Source organism: Catharus ustulatus, chromosome 1 (assembly GCF_009819885.2).
Source record: "Catharus ustulatus isolate bCatUst1 chromosome 1, bCatUst1.pri.v2, whole genome shotgun sequence".
NCBI classification, from domain to species: domain Eukaryota; kingdom Metazoa; phylum Chordata; class Aves; order Passeriformes; family Turdidae; genus Catharus; species Catharus ustulatus.
In genome coordinates, this window is record NC_046221.1 from 128,060,454 (window position 1) to 128,083,101 (window position 22,648).

The 22,648-nt window shown below is 37.5% G+C and overlaps 1 protein-coding gene across 4 annotated transcripts in view; it reads right to left on the bottom strand.

The window, feature by feature from the left end:
• STAU2 (staufen double-stranded RNA binding protein 2) overlaps window positions 1-22,648 on the bottom strand; it is a 173,601-nt gene that overhangs the window by 88,602 nt on the left and 62,351 nt on the right. For all 4 annotated transcript variants that reach the window (XM_033074603.2, XM_033074587.2, XM_033074596.2 and 1 more), the window contains 4 exons: window positions 19,801-20,013; window positions 17,250-17,387; window positions 13,910-14,041; window positions 9,871-9,931 (listed from right to left, as the gene is read on the bottom strand). In XM_033074603.2, coding sequence (XP_032930494.1) covers window positions 9,871-9,931; window positions 13,910-14,041; window positions 17,250-17,387; window positions 19,801-20,013 — 544 coding nt within the window. The remainder of the gene's footprint in view (window positions 1-9,870; window positions 9,932-13,909; window positions 14,042-17,249; window positions 17,388-19,800; window positions 20,014-22,648) is intronic.

Consider the following 22,648-nt stretch of genomic DNA (forward strand, 5'->3'; position numbering starts at 1 on the left):
CATCAAAAAGCTTGCTTTCAGATTATGCTATCTGTAGTTACATTGAATAAAGCCTTCTTATAATACATAATACATAAAGTACAGGGAAAAATCTTGTAGTAAGGCTGTAAGAAGGAAAAGTTAGAACTCAATCTAATCCTGACTTCAAAGTTTTGTACATTAAAATGGACAGGAACTCAAGAGGCGTGGGGAAATACTCAAAAGCAACAATTACTTCCTAGAACTGGCAGGTTCTCAACATGCTCTAAAATATGGCCCATTACAAATCTATTGACATTTTTAAAAAAGAGAGAATTTACAAAACCAAATAACTACTTCAATAACAAGACTGAGAAATGTAAATATTATAATAAAAACAAATTATGGTTTTATACCCCACTCAGTGTAAAAGACTATTTATATACTAGAATATTTTCAAATTTTATTACCTCAGTAGGAACTCAGAAAAGGTCAGTCAAACAAGTGAACAGGCAAATAGTATGGCCATTACGTTCTCAGCAATTGTCTACACACAATCTTGGCTTGAAATACCAAGCTGCAATCATTACCTACTTAACACAGCTATCCATGGTATTTCTCAGTCACCAGCTACTGCAATATTCAGACATGAAAAAATGTTTTATTACACAATGTCTTTCAATCAAAAGATCTCATCTACATGACCTTAAACAAACTGATGTTATATAAAGACACTCATTAAAATACTAACTTTGTTTAACCTTAAAATCACCATGATACTGAAGAAGATACTATTTAGTTGTTCATGAAATCAGGTGTTGATATCCCTAATTTCACTGGACTATTTATAACCAAAACAGAAATTGCAGTATTGCAGGATTTAAATTATATGCATCTCTGTAATATTTGGCATTTAACTCACATGAGGAAAGTCCTTTGAATTCTCCCCTAGCTTTACTCCTGCATGAACACATAAGATTTTGGTTAAAAAAAACCAACATAATATTTGCAGTGGGGAATTTCTACAGGATATTCTATTAAATATTCCAATAGACAGATGAAAATATACCATAAATTCTAAATAATTTCTGCATCATACTTTTCCAGCAATATATCCATGTACCACATAACCAAAGATTAAGATTGAGCAGGTTCAGAAAACGACCAATCAAATCTTATCCGTAAAGAGGATCAGCAAATTTGGAGCAGGACCAAATCAAGCTAGTGAGTTGGCAGATCAAGGTGCTTGTAACAGCTGCAAGAAAGTGATGTTTGTGGGGCTAAAGCAATTTAGGAGAGTGCCTAAGTGCAACTGGAGGCAACCTGTGCAGGCAAGACTATTCATTAATGGATTAGAGGGGAATGAGAATGGTGATGATGAAAACAAAGGCCTGACCCACATGCAGAAGAGATGAAAGAATGAGCAAATCTACTAGACAAGGACAGAGAGGTTGCTGAAGCTAAGGCCAAGGGGGCCATCAACAAGCACGGCATATGTATGAATGAGGAGGAAATCAGAGGAGAAAGCGGTGTTTGATGTTGAAAGGGCATGGAGGAAAGAGTAGAGAATTAAGTTTTAGTTCTGACAGCAACAAAGTTTCAGTTCAGGAGACTGAATTTTTCAAGGACATGATTATCCTAGAGTAAGGGTGAGGTGCATGGTGAGTTCCAGATTTGAGGGAAGGGAATTGGAAAAGGAGAAAAGAGTCTAGAAAAGTGAAAGTATTTAGAGTAACACCGTACTGAGGTGAATTATGTGATACTGCTCCATTTTCTCACCTGAAGACAGAAAACCAAATGTAGATGCTTAGCATAATTACATAATCAAATTTGACATCAAAAAAGAGCATTTCTACTTCATGTGCAGATTTTTGCAAAGGAATAGACCAGCAACCATGAATAAATGTACAGTAATTTCACGAATACAAGCCGCAGTAATTTGACAAAAATTTTGGTGGAAACCCGGAAGTGCGGCTAATAGTCGGGTGCGGCTAATATATTAATAATTTTCTGACATTTACAACCCCAGACGTGCCAGCCAGAGTGCCGAGCCAAGCACCAGCCAGTAAAAGCCAGCATTTCGCAATTGTTACAGTGTTACCGTGTTGCCCTGGCTCCCTGCAGGCAGCACGGGGGGCGGGGAGAGAGGCGGGAGAGCTCTCTTTCCTCCTCTGCTGCAGCCCAGGGGAGGAGGGGGGGGGGCGCCGCCATTGCCGCGGCCCGGGGAGCCGACGGGGGGGGGGGGGGCGCCGCCATTGCCGCGGCTCGGGGAGGAGGCGGGGTGCTTTGTCCGCGCCCGCCGCCGGCGCCACGGGCGCGGGAAAGCTCCGTCCCCGCCCGCCGCCGCTGCCGTAGGAGCGGGGGAAGCTCCGTCCCTGCCTGCCACCGCGGGGCAGCGCCGACCCGGGGTGACCGAGCCCAGGGGCAGCGGCGGCCAGCCCCGAGCGGCAGCACCGGGCTGGGCCACCTGGCCCCGTCAGCGGCCCCTAGCGGGCCGAGCCTGCACAGCCTTAGCTCAGCCAGTAAACCCCGCCCTCCCGCGGTTCTGTTACTAATTGCACGCGGGTCCTCGCTGCGAACGACAGAGCGGCTTATATTCGTGTGCGGCTTATCTATGGACAAAAACCGAAATATTTGCCAACACCCAGAGATGCGGCTTATACTCAGTGCGGCTTGTATTCGTGAATTTACTGTAATTCATATTGGCCTTTTAAGAGACTGGTAAAAACAAAATGATACATTATCTGAAATTATTTCTACCCAAAGAGCTGTCTGTCTTCTGCCATGGTGGCTGCTTCCTCTTTATATATTTTTTATATCAAAAGCTTTATGGCTAAACAGTCTCCCAGACAGCTGACTCATGTTCCTTCTTGTCCTAGGGCACTCAAACCACAGACCTCATAGCCCAAAGTCTGTATTTCTTACACATGCACAATCAACACTACCCAAGAATTAGGCAGCAGGTTTCTTGCAACTCTTTCTTTTTAACCTGTATCTAAAATAGGCAGAATATCTGTAAAGCAGCCAGAGAACACCTCAATACACATCTGCACGTTCATTCACAAGAGTTTTAATCAATAGGCAAACTACAGTCATGATTACTTCAGGTCTCTCCTTCCCTGTGAATTTCTTATATTTTAATAGCATTTGATTTTTCCTTTTTTGGCTGCAAATTGTGTCAGATACACATCTCCAAAAGGCAGCTGCCATTATCCAGGTTACTCTGCCCTTCATGAATATTCTCCTTCTGCTGGAGAAGGAAACTAAGTCTCCAATGTTCTGGCCACATGCTTAAAACACTAGGCTTTTTATAAATATACATTGTTCTCTAAATTCAGCAAAGAAATCATCGTCTCTGAAGATGCAAAACTTGCAGAACCATAAGCATTTAACCGAGCATCTCAAAAGAGGAAATGTGGGAAAAGGATCAGGATCACTTGCAATTGTCTTATCCTCCACAGCTGAGCCCAAATCCCACTCACAGATAAAAATGTTAATTTGGGTCTTGTCACTAGTTCTCAAAACAGCAAAGTAAAAAAGAACACTCCCTTCGCAGTTTTGTTAATATGTTTTGTAATATTAGGTGTTCTAGAAGTTTTTTCAACAATTAAAAAAATATATGCAAGCTGCATTTAATTGATATTACACTGGATAAAATTATTTTCGTTGTTAGATGAAACTGAAAAATAACACATCAGTTGTTAATAATGCCATATGCAGCATGGATTTCCTAGCTTCCTAATTTAGGAAAGAAACAAAATTGAACAAATCTCTTCTGCTTCTAAATTTAATTTTCCCATGTCTTCAGTTAGAAAGAAAATTTAATTAGAAAATTAGCAAATCAACTCAGCAGTTACAGAGGCAAGGTATTATTTAAACATAACCAGCTGTGATAAGAGACTCTAGACAAGGCTGTGAGATATATAAAGTGAGGACAAATGGCTCAGCTAAAGGAACTGCTCCGCTGATGGTATAATGCTCATCTGACAGTTTGTTAGCTAAAAAAATCCCCACAGAACAGAAGAAAAATATCAAAATAAACAGATGGAAAACTACTGTTCTGTGGCCTTTCAACAAGTAAGTGGTGTTTTCAATCCCCTTACCGTGGTTTCTAGTCAGAATGGCAAATAATTCAGCAAACATTTAGTGATGTATCAATGTAACTCCTAGCAAGAGGGCATTATAATTAACAAAGCTGAGTAAATTCTGAAGCAATTCAGAAGCCAAGTCCAATGCAACAGCAGCACCTCTTAAGTAAAAATGCACACAATCCACTATAAATCACCTTTGAAATATACCCAAATTAATTACATATTTCAGCAAAATATAACACACAAACATTCAAATTAAAAATGCCCAAATTACAAAACAAAAACTTTATTCCCAAACTGTGGACTTCTGTTCCTGTTCATGGAAACACAGGGGTACTAAATTATCTACTGGAAGTCTTCACTAAAATCCCAAATTGAAAAAGAAACAATTAGAGGACTATATAAAAAATATAATTCTGAAACTACTGAGGACCAGAACTACAAAATTCACATAAATTTTGTTTCCTTCAGTATGGCGATGCCTTAGTATGTAAAATTTCATAAATACATAATTTAAGTTGCATGTAGTTTATCCAAAAAGCTGGTGAAGAAACATCAAAGTAAGAATACGAATGCAGCCATACATTTAGGGCTTACAGTAACAAATCTTTTAGTATTTTTTATATTTCTGAATTTCTGTTTACTAATTACTATTGAAGTAGACTTTTAAAAGTACTCAAATAAATTTTATTTACAGAAAAATATCAAATTTTCTCATTACAGACTTAAGAAACTCTTCGAACTATCTGTTTGCTTTTTTCTCTTTTTTTTGTCACTGAGAAAAATTGTATGAGATCAAGTATCTTTGTTCCTTAGGAGATCATCTGCTCCTGCTGCTCATTTACCATCTGAAATCATAATCATCTGTTGGTGACAATCTAATCATCTTCACAGTAACTAATTGTGATGTCACAAACAAATGGTTATGATTTCAGGTGGTGAACAAACAGCAGGAGCAGATGTACTCTGAAGAACAAAGACTGTAAAGTCATGCACGAATCCCTAGTAATAAAATGTTAGGCAAGAAAAACAAAGAGTCTGTCCTTTACACAGAGGTAGGATTGCTCTGAATGTGTTTGTTTTTTTTTAATTATCAGTTTTTTAGTACTTTGTGACTCCCAAAATTGTTAGGTAAAGAAAAACTATACGATAGAAAATTGTAGTTGGGAAACATGTAAAAACAGTTATGGTTGTATTTTTTTCCTTCTTAGAATTGTGATATACAAAAACACAGTCACATTTTGCTTTTATTTTTATACTGTTCTTCATAGTTCATCTACAGCTTCTCCTAGAACATACACTGTATGATGTTTGTGATTAATCCATCCAGAATTACAGAACAAAAATATGTTCCCATGAAAATGCTCTTTCTAATAGGATTGTTAATTTGTTGCATGTTTTGTTTCTGTTGATAACTGCTTAAGTCAAATCAAGAGAGATAAATGAGATTCTGTTTACAGTAAACATCTCATGTATGGCCTGCAAATGCTTCTGGTCTGCTCACAGTCTCTCAAAGTCTCTTCCAGTGGTATAAGGGAAAAAACCTCAATGTTCTTGCCATTTCACACATGAAGAATGTCAAAGATGTCAAGAAACTAATAGCTTTGTGTTTCATCTTTCTTTGAAATTGTGAAATGAATAAGAAAGGTAAAGAAGTAAACCTGTGGGAAGAAGCTTTGCCAGTGAGTAGGAGGAACTGAAATGAGATTTGCCACATGGATAATGCAAGAGCGACATGATTGAGGGCAGCAGGAGAAGTTAATTTTCAAGAATATTTAATAGGGAATACTAAATATATATTGAGCTAGTAATTAGGAGGATACAGGCTGTAGGGTATTTCTCAGTAAAAACAAATTACATTATAAGAGTAGAATGAAATCTGTTCTTCAACTGTACTAAAATATAGAACCGTTATGATTTTTGTTTTTTGTTGTACTGAAGTATACTAACTCCCTTTATTATTCCAGTTTTATTTGACTCAGATGGAAACACAGGGCATTATGCACATGAAGAAAGACTATTTGTCTGCAAAAGGAAACTGATGCACAATACTCTGCCCTAGCAGGACACAATTGTTTTCCTGGAATAAAATTACTGGAAATATGAATAAAAGCTGCCAAATGGTAGATACAGCAATCTCAGAGCCTCAGATTTTCAAGACCACTGAAAGTTAGGTTTATAGTAACAAGAAATGCAAACTGTACATTTCTCTTCTGAGAAGGATACAAAAGGGAGGAAGCTGCTCCATTGGCCCTCTTTTAAAGCTTCCTAAATTAAAAAAATTACTTAAAAACTTCAAGAGTAAATTCACCTACCAAAAATGTTGTTCTTAAAAATAAACTAGTAGCTTCATACTGGAAAGGATGTGACATTTTTGATCTCAAAGTATGGAACTTATTTGGAAGTGCCTTTAAAAATCCCCGCACTTCACAGGTGCATGAGACATTGTGCACAAAATTGATTTCTTTTATTCAGAACACCCTGGCAGCGTTCAAAGCCAGACCAAATAAGTAATTGATCAATCTGGTCTAGGGGATGGTGTCCCTGCACATGGCAGGGGTGGTTGGGACTAGATAATCTTTAAGATTCATTACAATCCTTTAACATTCCATGATAATTTAATCACCTGCTTATTATCAATGTTGCCCCTAGATTGCAACCCTCCAAAAAAATGGGTTAAGAGATTAAGAACAGTGGTCTGTGAGCAAATGCTCTATGTCTATTGGCATGCTACCTCCATCTCCTTCAACTTCCAATTTACTTGTAGATCAGAAGAATGGAAATGCATCATGCATTACAAAAGTGTCCCAGAATGAAAACCTGTTTCTGTACTGTGCTCTGGTGGCTGCAAAAAGTTATGTGAGCAGGTCATCCTATGAAAAATAAGTTATTTGGCCAGCATAGCTTCAAAATATAATTTCTGTTGATCTTGTCTCCTGTTGAGTGAGTTGTGCCTTTGTGTTCTCCTTCTAGATTGGGATTTACAGCTGTAACTGTCAAAGTTGTCTTGAGCAGCCTAAGAGATTGCTTTCCTTGTTGGCTTAACAGAAGACTGTGGTTTCATCTATAAGTATCTTTGCTACTTATAGACAGTGCAAGGACAGGAGAAAAGCTAGAGGTTTTATTCTGCTGTCTCAAACTCTAAGATGTTAACATTTGAAGATGTTTCGCAGTCCTTGTCCTTAGAGATTTTGACAATACAAACACAAATAATTTAAAAGTATTGATGGGGGTTGATGACAGGGCCGTAAGGAAGCAATTAATAGGCAATCTTAGATCCTGTAGAATCCTTCCTTTCAGGGAAAAACAATGACATGTTCTGAATCCAAGATTACTTGAAATACTAGCAAACTGTTATGTAAGTTGAAGCACACATTATTCCTCAGGTCTCTGAGGTGACCGGGAAGACCACATATATAATGGAACGCTATTCAAACTTCTTAAAACCTGCTTTTAGGACCATGTCTTTCAGATGTATATAGTCAAAAAATAGAAGGTAGCTCATGTGTGCATCCATGTCTGTACAGTCCTTAGTTGAGGGAGATAATGCTTGGGACCCCTAAGAAGTTCAAAACTATACACAGTGCTAGAGAAAAATCCAGGGCTCATGAAACAGTGAAAAAGTACTACAGTAATTTCATGACTACAAGACACACCCTTTTGACTAAAATTTTGATCCGAACCCGGAAGTGCGCCTTATAGTCCGGTGCGCCTTATATAATGTACAAAGTTGCGACATTTGCCAACCCGGAAGTGCGAGCCATGAGCTGAGCCGCGAAGGGGGGCGGCGCCATGGGAGCGCCAAGCCGCGAGGGGGGACAGGAGGGGCCAGCCGCGGCCGGCAGGAGCCACACGGGGTGGGCGGGACCAGGCGGCCGTGGGCAGCCCCTGGCCAGCAGGAGCCGCACGGGGAGGGAGGGAGTGGGCAGACCCACACCACCCTGAGCCGTGGGTGGTCCTGCGCCGCCCTGAGCCGCCCTGAACCACGGGTGGCCCTGAGCCGCCCTGAGCCGCCCCGAACCGTGGGCGGCCCTGAGCCGCCCTGAGCCGCCCTGAACCACGGGTAGCCCCGAGCCGCTGTGAGCCGTGGTGGCCCTGAGCCACCCTGAACCGCAGCAACCCTGAGGTGTGAGCCATGGCCGCCCCAAGCCGCAGCAGCCCCGAGCTGCGCCTTGCCAGCCAGGGGCAGGCGGGAGTGCTGGGGCCCATGTACAGGGAGGGCGCTTGGGGCTGCATTTAAAGGCTACACCAAAATGTGAAAAATGTTTGCAAATTGAGCACCTGCCAGTAAACTCCATGATCGCGGGATTCTGTTACTAATTCGTTACTTTGTTGCGCGCGGCACGGATTTTCGCTGCCAAAAAAAAAAAAAGTGCGCCTTATAGTCTAGTGCGTCTTATATAATGTACAAAGTTGCGAAATTTGCTGACTCTTGGAGGTGCACCTTATAATCCAGTGCGCCTTATAGTCATGAAATTACTATATTTATATTATCTTTATCACTTTAAACAGTAAAAAGCTAGTTATAAACTCACCAAGTTCTGTCCTATTCTTTAGCTGTTGCAGTAAAATCAAATTCAGTCTTCACCAGCAAGGTTTCTTGGGCTTTTGTGTCTTATAGACAAAGCTCAAGGAAGAGAGGAATTACCACTAGAAGAACCTCATCAGAATCAGGGATGTTGTGAGAAAAGCTGGAAGTCAGGCTCATATAAACCACAAAATCTCAGCACTGCTGATTGGGTCAGTTTGGGAGGAACCACAGTGGGTCATCTGGTCCAACCCCTCTGCTTAAGCAGGGTCATCCCAGAGTACATGGCACAGGATTGTCTCCAGAGGGTTCCTCAATATCTCCAGTAAAGGAGATTCCATAACCTCTCTGGGCAACCTGTTCCAGTGCACAGTCACCTGGACAGTAAAGTTCTTCCTCATATTCAGGTGGAACTTCCTGTGTATCCATTGGACCAAATGGGACATATCTTAGCGTGCTGAGTGAACCAGCTTGCATCATTATGAGGCCACTCTATTCTCTTCAACAAGTCATGGAGATCAGAAGAAATCTCCAGTGCTTGGAGAAATGCATTATACTCAAACAAGGCAGGCTGGTCAGCCTCAGTCTAGTCCCTGGGAAAATGCAGTCCCCTTAAAGCCATTTGTGGGCATGATAAAATTACTGGTTTTATGAATGGAGAGCAGTGGATGTCATTTACCTTGGCCTTAGCAAGGATTTTGGCATCATGTCTCCCACAGCATCCTTGTCCCTAAGCTTTTTAGAGTCTAGATAGGTAAATTCCTAGATAATGGAAATCTGTTGGGACCCAATGGTATCCTTCCAATATCTAAGAAGAGGTTGTCAGAAAAGATGGAGCCAGGCACATTACTGAGATATATAGCAGAAGAACAAGAGATGACAGTCATAAACAAAGAGGAGATGTTCTGACAAGGACAAAAGGGGAAAAAAAATCAATGTGAAGACAGTTAAGCACTGGAACAGGCTGCCCAGAGAAGCTATGGAACCTTCATCCCTGTCAAAAACCATAAGCAACCTCATCTCAACTCTGCACTGACTGTGCTTTGAGCAAGCAGTTTAGGTGACCTCCTAAAATCCCTTACAAATGGAAGGATTCAATGATTCAGTGAGTAAATAATAAAAATGTCCTTATTCCTGCACTCGTTCAGACCTACACTCACACACATGATACTCGGGTTAATTCATCTACAACAGAAACCCTAAAATATTTACAAAAAGCATTTCAATTGTCTTGGATAATCCAAATCATACAAAGAGAAATAAGTATCTATAAATTTAGAAAGCAATACTTACTGTTACTTGTTGGTTCAGGAAACCCAACATTTTGGCCATTCCAACTTTTGTTTTCTCCAAGCTGAAACAGGTAGGAAAAGACAAGTAAGTAAAGAGCAAAATGCTCCCTAAACAGAACATTCCTGTTAATAAATTGAGTTGAAATATACTAAAAATGATGAGTTGAGATTGCCACATCTGTTCACAAAATTTTGCTAACTCATCTTAATTTTTGCCTAAGATAGGTTATTTGAGTAATGTACCCTTCATGAGTAAACATTAACAACTATTGCATAACACTGAAATATAAATGTTTCCCCAAGGATTAGGTTCAACTCAGTATGTTACCAAATCAGACTTAAATAAAATTAAATGTTTTAAACAGCTCTCAACTGAAAACATAAACAGCCAACAGAGAAATTACATTCTAAAACAAGAAGATCCTAATTACCGCCTATGAAGAATGTGTAAACACTATAAAGTATTTTGGGTGTAATTTAAAAATATTTACTTGTAAGGAATCAATATAGTCACTGAAGTGGTAGTAAAAATGATTGCAATATTCCATTATTTTAATATATTCTTGAAAAGGCTATTTGTCTTCAAATTAATTTTACTATTAATAATATAATTAATATTTAATACTGGGTATTACTCTCACATGGAAAAGGGGAACAATTAACACAGAGGAGATTCAGAATGAAGTCACTACTAATGTTTACACAGTAAATAAGATGGCAATGTTCTAGGTTCATGTATAAAACTGTATAAACAAGTCCAAGCTTCCTCATTACTTAGGAGCTATTGACAACCAGCTCTGTGAATGTGAAATGAACGATCCTTTTCAGATTTCACTCGGATATTCTATGCAAACAGAAAATCTCACAGCAAAGCAGGCTATATGCCAGAACAAAGCTGTAATCATTTGCTCTCAAAGATGGGGTTGGAAAGTGAAAGACATGCGAAGGAAAATCAACCAGCTGAAATCTGCCTCATCCTCTCAGAGGTTGCATTAAGGTTGTTTAGATTACTACCATGTCATAATACAGACTACTAGGTGATATATTTTACTTGGAAAAGAGGAGGAGAGAGCAGACTACGAAAAGCAGGTATTTCAACAATTGTTTCCCTGCTTTTCATCATCACGTACATCTCAAAAAGCCTTGGCAATGTGCAGTAAAAATGGGAGATACTTGATGGAAAGAGAGGACAGGCATTACAGTCAGCTTTCAAACTGGTCACCTACATCCATGCACTTTCATTTCATACAACTTGTTTTATTAATATTATGAAGCAGGTAATATGTATATTGGAAAATATGGGTGACAACAGTTCTTCATGCAAATAAGCAATATGAAACCTATAAATATGTTTGCATTTACTGCTGTAACAACAGCATGATTTTGTCAGGAATCCATCCTGACCATCTGTAACATGATGCCAGCACAAACACACTGTTGCGATACAAGATTTCCAACTTTCCTCATTCTTCTCTTTCTTATTGTTTATTAACTTGATCGTGACGGGGAATTTAACAATTCCTCTATGAGTAAGTGATCCTTAGTACTGCTGCCTCACATGAATGCAATCTACCCTGGTGTTCTTCTCTCTAAGAGAATACAAGTGGCAACAAGAAACAAAAAGATAAAAACATGAAAAAAATTATTACAGCTATCTATTCTCATCCACAGAGCTAAAATTCTGACAACTGCAAAATGTCTCCAGCATACCTCCAGACTGCTCTCCTCTCAAGGCTCGGCACAATCATTACTGATTTCTTTCAGGAATAAGTTTAACCCAAAAAAGAGCAGAGCCTTTACTGCTTTACATTACCTGGATTGTGCTGCCATCAGCACTACACATTGCTCTTATAACACTCTTAGGTCTCCATTAAAACAATAAATATAGTCACGTTTTATGTACGAGAGTTAAGGGAAAAAAACCCACTGTATTTGGTTTTGCTTGTTTTTTGAGGGGGGAGGAGGAAAGGAGTAAAGAGAATCGAGGTAAAGGGAACACAGGGGAAAAAATAATTGCCTTTTTTAACATCATCAAAAAATATACAAGTGAAAATTATCTGTTTAGATGCCAACCTGCTACATCAGCTAATATACAATGGGACCCATTTTGGATTCAGTGAAACAAGTATCTTCTAATGGTATATCTTTATTGTGCAATTTAAATGCAAGCAATTTTGTAGTGCTCAAATTGATAGAGATCTAAGAGCTGTTTTCTCTCTTCTCCACCAGAGTTTAGTTTGAGAGTTAAAATTCTTTCAGCTACACAAACTAACTCGTGCATCTCCAAATATGTCCAATCTGTTATATACAGAAGATAAAACTAGATGCTCTAAATATTTCATGTCCTTAAACCACAACAAAGCTTTAAAAATTTGTTATGATTTTGTTATGATACTGCCACTATATAAAAGTTGAGTACTTCACATTTTTTGGGTACAGTAAAGTGTTTGTTCATTGTGTTCAGAAGAATATTAGGCAATTCTACACTAGTCTACTAATCCTAAAACGTCTACATCTGCAAGTATGCAATTAAGGCTGATTTTCTTTTAAGCAATAGCTTAATAAATGTAGAGAAACAAAGCAGTAGTATCCCTTTTCAGCCACTCAATTTTTTCAATGTAAGGATTTCAATGTAAACCAAAAGTTCCACTATGTAGAGATCTCCAAAGTAAGCATGTTGTGGGTTGAATTTTTTCAGGCTTTATCTCTGAAAAATACAGAGTAAAATTAGTGCAGCCAATTTAAAATCCAAGAATGAAAACCTATGTTTTCATATTAGAATTAAAAAAAACTTTTTCTGTTTTGACTTGTTTTTTATTAAAGGCATTTGGCCATACTGGCAGTGAAGAAAAAGTTGATAGTTTTATCCTATAGAGAGTATATTCTACAGCAGAAATGTCTCAGCATTCTGGTGAAAATGAATTATCATTTGACTCACTGAGAAGCTTTTATTTAAATGGCCATGTCTGCACAGTGTGTTCTCACTAGGAACATCATCCAGCTTCCAAGTACTCTGTTTAGAGTATTTCACACTTGTCTATGACTAAGACATATAGTGAAGAACATAGTGAAGGTGAGTGTGAACAGCACACATATTGCTGCTACTCTCAAGGGAGAGTGAAACAGAAGAAGGTGGGGCCAAGTAACCAGTACAGTATTTATTTTTTCCTGGTTAGGAATACAGAACATATAGAACAGAAGATTTTCATATTTACATATACATAGATGTGCATATATATACTATAGTCAGATTTATCATGTAGTCCTAGAAAAGCCCAACAGAACATTCTGTTGGCTACCACAATAAAAATATAAGTAATTATCAAAATATGCAGTGAGCCTGTATATGACAGAAGCTGTTTAGGATCCACAGCTTAGTCAAATTTCTTGCCAAATATCTTTTCAGAGTACAAAAGGTAAAATTTTAACACCCAATTTTGGTTGCAAAACCTCTCATCAATAAATTCAAAACAAGAGAAGAGTGCTAAGTTACAGACAGCTAATGTGGAAATATGCAATACATATGAGTTTGAAATGCTCTTCCTTCTTCATTAAAAAAAAAAAGGTGACACATTATCAGGCATCAAATGTGAAAAGGCCACTACTTGGCTGTTATGCTTTTAGTGCACATACAATGAGAAGATACTTCATATATAAAAATTACTAATGTTGCTCCTTTCTGCTCTTTGTGTTCCTTTGGGCTCTCATAGATGCCCAAAATGGAATAAAAGCAAGAGGTGCGTTCATATCCTGATTTGTAAATAGAAATAGGTGCATGGATCACATGTACACTTTTGAACACACACTATTCTGTGTGAAACTGCATTTCTGCTCTAATTACTCTCACAGGAGCAGAGGCTGCACTTACTACTAAGTGTAGCTGTAGAGCTGTACCCAAACATAGGCTAATCTGTGACAAGCAACCCCCTAAAACAGGCTGTGCACAAGCTTATGCTTCCAGTCTTACTAAGTGATTAGCTGATACAGCTTAAAAAACTAGACAAGGGTAAAGTGTGGGCATCACAACGAGTGGTTCTCACCTTCTCTGTCTGGTCTTGAAGAGGAGTAGAGGCTTTGTATCCCAGCTGTAGCAACATTGCTTCTGCTGCATTTCTTTTAGCTATTTTCTTGTTCGGGCCTGTTCCAGTAGTAATGTCATTGCCTACTTTTACCTTAAAAAGAAAATATTGATCATAATCATGATAAATGCAAGACTCCTTAGTATCACCATATAATACTGTTGCTGCTCTATCAACAGCTGTCAGCTCTTTTGATAAAGATGTGATCTTGAAAAACCTACAGTAGTGCAAGAGGGGACTAGAGTATTCACTGAGAAGGGCTTGTTTAGATTTTTCAGAAGATCACCAAACTCACACCCAAGAGCTACGTTTTTCTGCACCTCAGTGCACACACAACTGCCTCTCTCTTCCACCAGCCTCACTGTCACCTCCATTCTCCCTCATGAACCTTTCCCCCACTGTTAACTGCCCCAGGGTCTGTACTTCCTCCTTCTTGGAGGAAGAAGAGTTGCCTGCAGTAGCTCCCCAGCATCATCAGGACAGTATGCAAAACAATGGAGAGACAAACAGACTGCAGATTTAACGAGAGCAATTTCTAAAGAAGATGAAAACCATATTTGCATTCCTCCCACTTTGTTGCACTACAAGGAACATACAGGCTGGAGCTGCTTACACCTGACAAGCTTTGATCCCAACAGTCCCTGCAAAGGCTGCTCAGTGGACTTGTGGCCAGTACAGTACAAAGGGTTTCTGACAAACATGATGCCTTTCATAACATTAGGAGAAATTAAAAACCCAAAATAAGGACAAACTGTAGGTAATGGATATCCAAAATATGTGTGGTTCCAAGTTAATCTTTGGCTTTGGTACCATTCTTAAAACTCTTGGAGTTGTATGTGCCTGGTTAGTGACATGACACTCTTACTGCTATTCATTTAGGCAATATTCATAGCTCTTTGATGGGTGTATTTTGCTTGGTCCATTAAGCCCTTCTATTTGGCAAATTGTGTCTTAAAATAGTGAACAGTTTCAAAACCATGTCAAAAAAAGGAAATCAAAATAAAATAAAAATAACAAAATCATAAAGGTGATCTGAATAAGAAAAAAAACCCCAGAGGACAAAGACCTGAAACAGTTTGGAAGGAGCTTTAAAAACATTGTAACAAAAGGTATAAAAAAGCTAAATAAAGAATAAATGATATTTGGTAGTTTATGTCATGCAGTAATTCTTCACGTTCCTCAATATATCATATATGTATTTTCCTAAAAGTTTCAACTCTCCTTTACTCAAATACTTCTTAGTTCTAAATATTAAGAAGAGGATGTAAATAAATAATAATCATGAATATCCCTTCAAAGTACATATATATACATCATTAAGAAAAAGGATTTGTCTACCTAAGCGAAAAATATTAATAATCTTGAAATATAAACAATTTTTTCTATGCAGTTCACAATAACAATTAGAAAATAGCCAATCTGCTACAAGTTTATATGCAATAAAATTGAGGGACTTTAATGGGACAAGACAAAAAGATAATTTATAACATAGTTCACAATAAATCAATGTGTAGCTATTTCTCAGACCTGTAAAACTGGTTTAGCTATTATTATAACCTCTATCAAGGATTAAAGGCCTGACTACAAAGAGAAAGAGCTTTCTGAAATTAACTTTGGGAACAGAACACCAACTAATGTCATCAGAGGTTTTCTTCTGTTTATCTAGTAGCCAGGACAAGTAATTGGATCCATTTCACCACATCTAAACTTGCTCTTTGTGTGACAGATAAAAATGAACATATTATCTCTGGATATTTTACTTCCACATTCAATTAAATTAAATGAAAACATGGTTTAAGTAGTTTATACAAAGGTTTTTTATTCTGATAATGCTTTCTGCATGTCATAATGAATCCACTGAGATCTCCTGAAGGTGGGATAAATAGGAGAATTTTAGTGTGTAAATATTACAAAAGGGTGAAAATAGAGTTTAAAAGTATATGTAACAAAGCAAGTGCTCTATGGAGTTTCTTTAACTCCCTCTTTCACAAACCTTCTTAGATACAGGAATCTTCTGCATATTCACTGCTTTTAAGATTCCATTTCTATACAAACCAAAGACTTTGCCATTATTGACACTCCTCCAACAGAAAACTAAACTTCCAGCCCGTCTTCCTAATACTGGGCTTGTTACACTGTTCTTCTGAGGCCTCACTCAACAAGTACGGACTGTGGACAGTCCCATGGGGGTGCAAGCATGGGAAATGAGATTTTCTGTGATAGGATCACAATTTTTCAAATACTTTCAGGTCTCATAAAATGTTAGAAATCCAAGTTTATGTTCAACAAAAGATTCTGCATCAAAAGGAACACAATACTTTCTTTTCCTTCAGCAAGAAACATAATAAATCATGAAGAAAGATCACTGAGGTCCAAGAAAATTAAGATTACTAGCTTATCTTCATAGACATGAGAGAGAAACTTAAGAGTTTTAAGTGAAAACATAACTAATTTTCTGGAGAAGGAGGTGCTGGAACATCATAAATTTTGCTTGTGATCAGAAGTGACATTTTAGTGTGGTTTGTAGACAACAAGTCAAAACATGCTGAGGTATGCTGTTCCGAGTTGTTCCGGCACAAAATTACCCTTGAGTGAAAACACAAGAATACAGAATCCTTTCCTGTTTCTAATCTTTCTCAACCTGCTGTTGTGCTATCTAACAAAATATCACAGTTATACCAAATCTTTGTACATGTTCTTAATTTAAATTTGAAAGGAGTTTTAAAGATCTACTGTTTCAGTATTAGGTCCACTCAGAGGACAGTCTAAAACATGTGGTTGTCTTTTTTTGTTGTATTTCAGAGATTAACAAAGTCACAAAGAAACTGGAAATCTGAAAAATTTTACAACACTATATTTTAAAGCCAAAATGCCTGGTAATATAGAGATATTAATTATAAATATTATTTCAGAATACTAGGTATTGCTGAAATCTGTGGATCAACACCAGACAATTTTTAATTTTTTTTTTTTCAGAAAGAGAAATAAAAGTAAATAAATCATTAATCATCAGGGATAAAGACATTAGCAATCAGGTGAAATAAAAATAAGAGTATAAAATGATGCAAAACACATGAAAAGCATCTAGAGGGCACATAATGCAGTTGCCATTTGTTTCACTAAGAGAAAGAAGAAAGTTTAGATGGGCTTTCTGACACTGTATTTCATACTATTCCTGTAGATCTGAAGCAGGGCAAAATGCTAAACAGAAGGAGATTCACTTCATATTATGCCACCATTTCGCTTGAGTTTGACCAAAACACAGCAAGGGCATTATCTCTAACATGACAGCAAACGATACCTGCATAACAAATTCTCGACGGCGAGGCATTCCTCTCTCTGAAAGAAGAACATACTCTGGCTCCTTCTCCTTTTTGGCCTGTTGGATCTGAGCCAAACGACTGATGGGATTCATTCCTTGACCGTATTCTGGTCCAGTCTAAACCAGGTTTAAAGGAAAGAACCATTACTTCAGTATATAGTGCCATAACTACTACACTGCTTCAATAAAACATTTATTAAGACTCTCTCTTTTGCAATACTCCTTTTCAGACAATAAGAAGTAACTTACTTTCCATTTTCTGATCATGAGACAAAAGATAAGAATCCTCAGGCTCAAAGGTGTGGAAAGAAATTGTCTGCCCTTGTTGCAGGTAGTGTGCATACTGTGCATCTGCAAGCTATGAAAACCCTCTCCTATCTATGGAGGTCCTCATAAGGATGGATGAAAATGAGCACATTCATTAGTCAATTATATCTTATTGCCCTGTTTCCAGGACCCTTCCCCCTAACCCTTTCAAACAGGCTGCCACAATGCTGGAACATGCAATACACTGAGAAGACGTGTAATTTACACAGGGACAAAAACATAAGGAAACTTCCTCTTTTAGCCTTCCTGCTTTCCTTCTCAGCACTCCAGGCCTTCCATCCTACAGTGCAACTTGCAACTAAAGGTGCAGAGGGTTTACTCTGTGTGCCATATGAGTTTACCCTCAAAATACTTCCATGAAGTGAATGGCTAGAATTGTTGCTTATGGTGAACCACCAAGGTATTTCAAATGCTTAACAGGCAATAATCCTCACAAAAACACGTCAAAAAGTATGGTTGGTGGAGGAATTGATCTTGTGCTGGGAAAGAAAAGGATTGACAAAGTGGTTTGTCCAAGATTACACAGGCAGGGGAAAAATTACAGTCCTTGAAAACTCTCTAGCTCTGAAATTCTTTTAATGAATTATTGCTCACATGGCAAATGCTCTTTCAAAGCACATAGCTACGAAAACATTTGTTTATAGATGTCAAGAATAAATTAAGAACCACAAAAAATTATCTGAAGTCATACTTAATTGATTTATATAGGATAACACAAAGAATGCACTTGCAAATGTAAATGGCATTTGAATGTAGAATTATTTTTATGCTAAAAAGCTATTTTCCTTCTATGAAACCAATTGCAGGCTAAGAGAAGATGAGCACTCATGCTTGCTTGAGCTTCTCAAATAACAAACAAGTGTTCAGGAACCTGAAGAAATGATCGGCAACTGAAGGCAAAAACCAGAGAAGGATATTATATTTAGAAAGCTGTGCAACAAATCCTACATAGTGTAACTGCTGAAGTAGTTAGAGAAGATGTAGGTGAAAGAGCTAAGACAATGTCATACACAAGGGCAGCTGTGTGGGCAAGAAGCCAGGCAGAGACAAAATGCAGAGCAGGCTAAATAAAGAGCAGACCATAAGATACAGCCTCATAAATATATATGCAAATAAAAATAAGTTATTGTTGCCACTTCTTTTGATGCTTAAAACACATGCAAGTTAAATTGAAAGAAATGGGCACTTTGAAAATATTTCAGAAGTCTGGATATTCAAAAAATAAAAACCATCTACATATCCAGCTTATTTTGACAATTAATATCTCTTTCTAACAAGGCCAACTGTGTATAATTAAATTTAAGTTCATAATGGCAAATGGTATATGGTAGTATAAGAGATTTTTTCATTATTATACCCTTAGTGTCTTTCTTGAGAAAAACTTTCCAAGATGTTTGGTGAAGCCAAAGCCAAAAGACTTTTCCAATCTTCCAGCTTCAAAGCTGCATTAATGTTGATGGTTTTCCATTACATTATTTTCCTGCCCATTTTTTCATATAAGTTTCTGAGAATTAGATCCCCAGGATTTTAGTAGGAGACAGGTATCTAATTAATCTAGGTTTTCCTGAAAAATCACTTATTCTGTAATGAAAGCAAATGAAAAGAAGAAGGTGACAAATAAGTCTTTTGTACATCTTCCAAATCCAGTTTTGCACTCTCCAAAGTATTTGCTTATTTTAAAGTGGTTTTCTGGTGGCTGCTCTTTCAGAATTCTGCACTTTGTATCCTGAGTATACGGATTTCTAATGGTAAACTTTTTGCAAAGTACTGAAGCACTAAAGTAGCACCCCATTAATTTACTGTTTCATGTATCTCTCTCCCTCTTCAAACTGGGGAGGGGAGAGAGCCCAGGGGGAGAACTACTAGATATGCTACAAGGGATTCTCTGAGAAGATTATGCTAAAACTTCACATGGCTGGAAAGAGCTGCTTGGAGGGCTTGATCCTCCGCTAGACTTGAATCAAATCCTTCAAGACCTCAGTGATGTGAGTTATTTACAAGCCATTCTGTTTGAGTATCCCACAGCATTCTCAGGATTTAAAAAAAGCCCAGGCATATTAGCACAGGCAAACAAATAATATTGACAGTAACAAGCAACTGTAACAATATTGATGGAAAATTACAGATAAGCCTTTATTGATTTTAAATCTAGCTGTTACTTTCTGAACAAACATTCTTAATTGTGCCAAAGGTGGACACATACCTTCAATATTGTTTTTGGACGCTTTTTAAAGTAAAGTTTTGGCTTTTCAATTACAGGAAGAGGAGGAAGTTTCTTAAGTTCTTGTAGGACAGCCATTGCAGCACGTTTCTTTGAGAGTTTCTTACTGTTGCCTTCTCCTTCTGCAGTGAATTCTCCTACTGTAACTCGCGTAACAAAGCTCTTCATGTGAGGAGGTCCACTTTCTTTAATCACCTTTTAAGAGAAAGTAACACTGAGTCAAAGTACCCCCAAGAAGATAACTTCATGTTTGTTATCTCTTCAATGAACTTATTACTAGTCCAGTTTTCCTGCTAACTGAAGGCATAAGATGGGTTTTCACAGAAATTGGACAAGTATTAATGACAGTACGAGGTTTGAGGACAGAAAACTAAAACTATCTAGATAAAGCAAATCTAACCACCATATTCAGTGTTTCACAGAAAATAAGAGTAGACCTACATTTTTAAAGATTTCTAGAGTAACACAATATACAAAAATTATGTATATTTAAAACAAGGTTGATGGTTTTTTTTTTTCAAGGCACTTCACATATTAAAGCAATTAAGTCCATGCAGGTCTACCAGACTTTGACTATTTCTTTACACAAAACATATTCAAAACTGTATTTATTTGGCATTACCTCAACCTGTTTGTAATATTTTTTCTATTATCATTAAACCATTGGATGTTCATAGTCCCAAACTTCAGTCTCAATAGTTGCACAACCAGAGTACACAGCTCAGAGCAATATCCCATACATTTGAAAGGCTGACACATTCTCGCCTCCATGACTCTCAGCTGTCCCTCCCAATAGCACTGAAAAGAATTCCCAGAAGAGCCACCATAACTCACACAAAAGTCAATAATTTCTGAAATAAATTAATTTATTCATTCTCTTCCAAACAATTTAGCATGACATTTAAAGCCCATTTGAAGTACTTCACTATAACAAGTTATAGTAATATGGAAAGAAATTTTTTCTGAATGTACCTTCCTTCAGTTGTTTTTCTGTCCTCATTCTTCATACAAACACACACACACACACCTTTTAGGAAGCTGATGCTAGGATGTATTCACACACACAAATCACAGCAGTGCAAGTCTAGGATAGCCATCTCTTCATGTATGCAAGCACCATTTACTGGTCTGGACAATGTCTATCAGGAATTAAGAGACCTCATTTGGGAAAAGGTTCAGTTATTTTGTTTGATGGGCGGAAGCAGCTACCTAATTTAATCTTTGTTATATGTAATATGTATAAGGAGACATTAGAGTATCTGACAGGCATCTCTTTATAATATCTTCGAAACCAATATAAATATAATATTTTTTCCATTTGATGGAATTATATCAAACCATTTGTTCAAGAAAAGTAATGTCTCCTTAGGTTGAGAAGGGAGGGGAAAGGGAACTGAGGTAAAGGTACCAGGACCTTCTTGGTGTAATAACTGTAGTTTAAATGTGCTCAAACCTTCAATCTTAAGTTATTACAACATGTTTTGCATTAAAGTTCTTTTTATCAAGGTCACGTCCCTTGCATTATTTAGTTTTGCTGTTGCACTGTAATGAGGTCTCCTTAGGCTTGTATTTCTTTTTTAAGTTCTCTTTTGTGGCAACTTTACCCAGCAAATACAATTACCACAGCATATACCAATAAAAAGACAAAAAATTAAAATTAATAGACAACTTTGTCCCATTTTCCCAGAATAAGATGATATCTATGCCAGAATGGGATTTTTCTGTTGTAGTCCAGGATAGTTCTCACTCTAAGATTACAGGTATTAATTTCAAAAGAGTTTTCAACACTGCCTCACATGAAAGTTGCCCACTTGAGAAGGCACCAGTGCTTTCAATGCACTGAGCCACACTGAGCCCCAGGATGCTGCACTGCCTGCACCAGAGCTGGGATGAGCCCAGTGCCAGGATCTCCCGCTCCCAGACAGTTGAGCATTGTGTCCATGCTGAACACCTTCATTGCACCGCAGCATTCCCCACTCTACTTTACAGCATCTCAAACCATCCCTGTACTTTATTATCCAAGTATTTCAACATGCTTGCAGTAAAACACAGCTAAATTAACCTTACTAAGGTCCTTAATCTTTCTGTGGTTCTACTAATACTATTATATAGGTGTTTGTCTTTATATGCAATATAACATATTAATAAAACATACAAGAATGTCTATATTGACCAGATGAAAAAGGAAAAAATAACTTGCTTAAGAAATATAATTGCTGAGTTCCTAAAATATTAGTTTATATAAGTTTTTTCATATTTATATAAATGCACACAAATACATATATATATGAGAGAAAGAATGTTAATACCAAACCAGATTATATTTTCATATACACAAAAAATATTTCTTAATATAAAACGAATGCATTCTGGTGTGGTTTTCATCTTTTAAACATCAAGTATGTGACACGAGGTAATTAATTGACTGGAAAACATTAAAAACTGTATCTTTGTTAGTGTGTAAATGGAAAGAAGTCTGTGTTGTCAATGGAATGAACCCCATAGGATTCAGATGGGATCTAGATCAAGTTAAACATCCAAATTTGGTAATTAAGCAAAAAAATATTTATGTAACAACATTTTTGGTTAACCCCAGATTTCAGATCTTTTTACTCCATATGATTTCAAACAGTTGTGCTATGAGCCTTGGGACAGAAGAAAACACTGAAAAGAAATTCAACCTTTGCTATCTACGAACACTATACACATTAGGACATTAAACTATTTCCTCAGTTGAAAGATACGACCTGTGGACCTAATCATGGCTAATTTAAAGCTGAGAATTTGATTAAGGGTGACAGTTCAATACACTTCTCTTTTTCTGTTCATG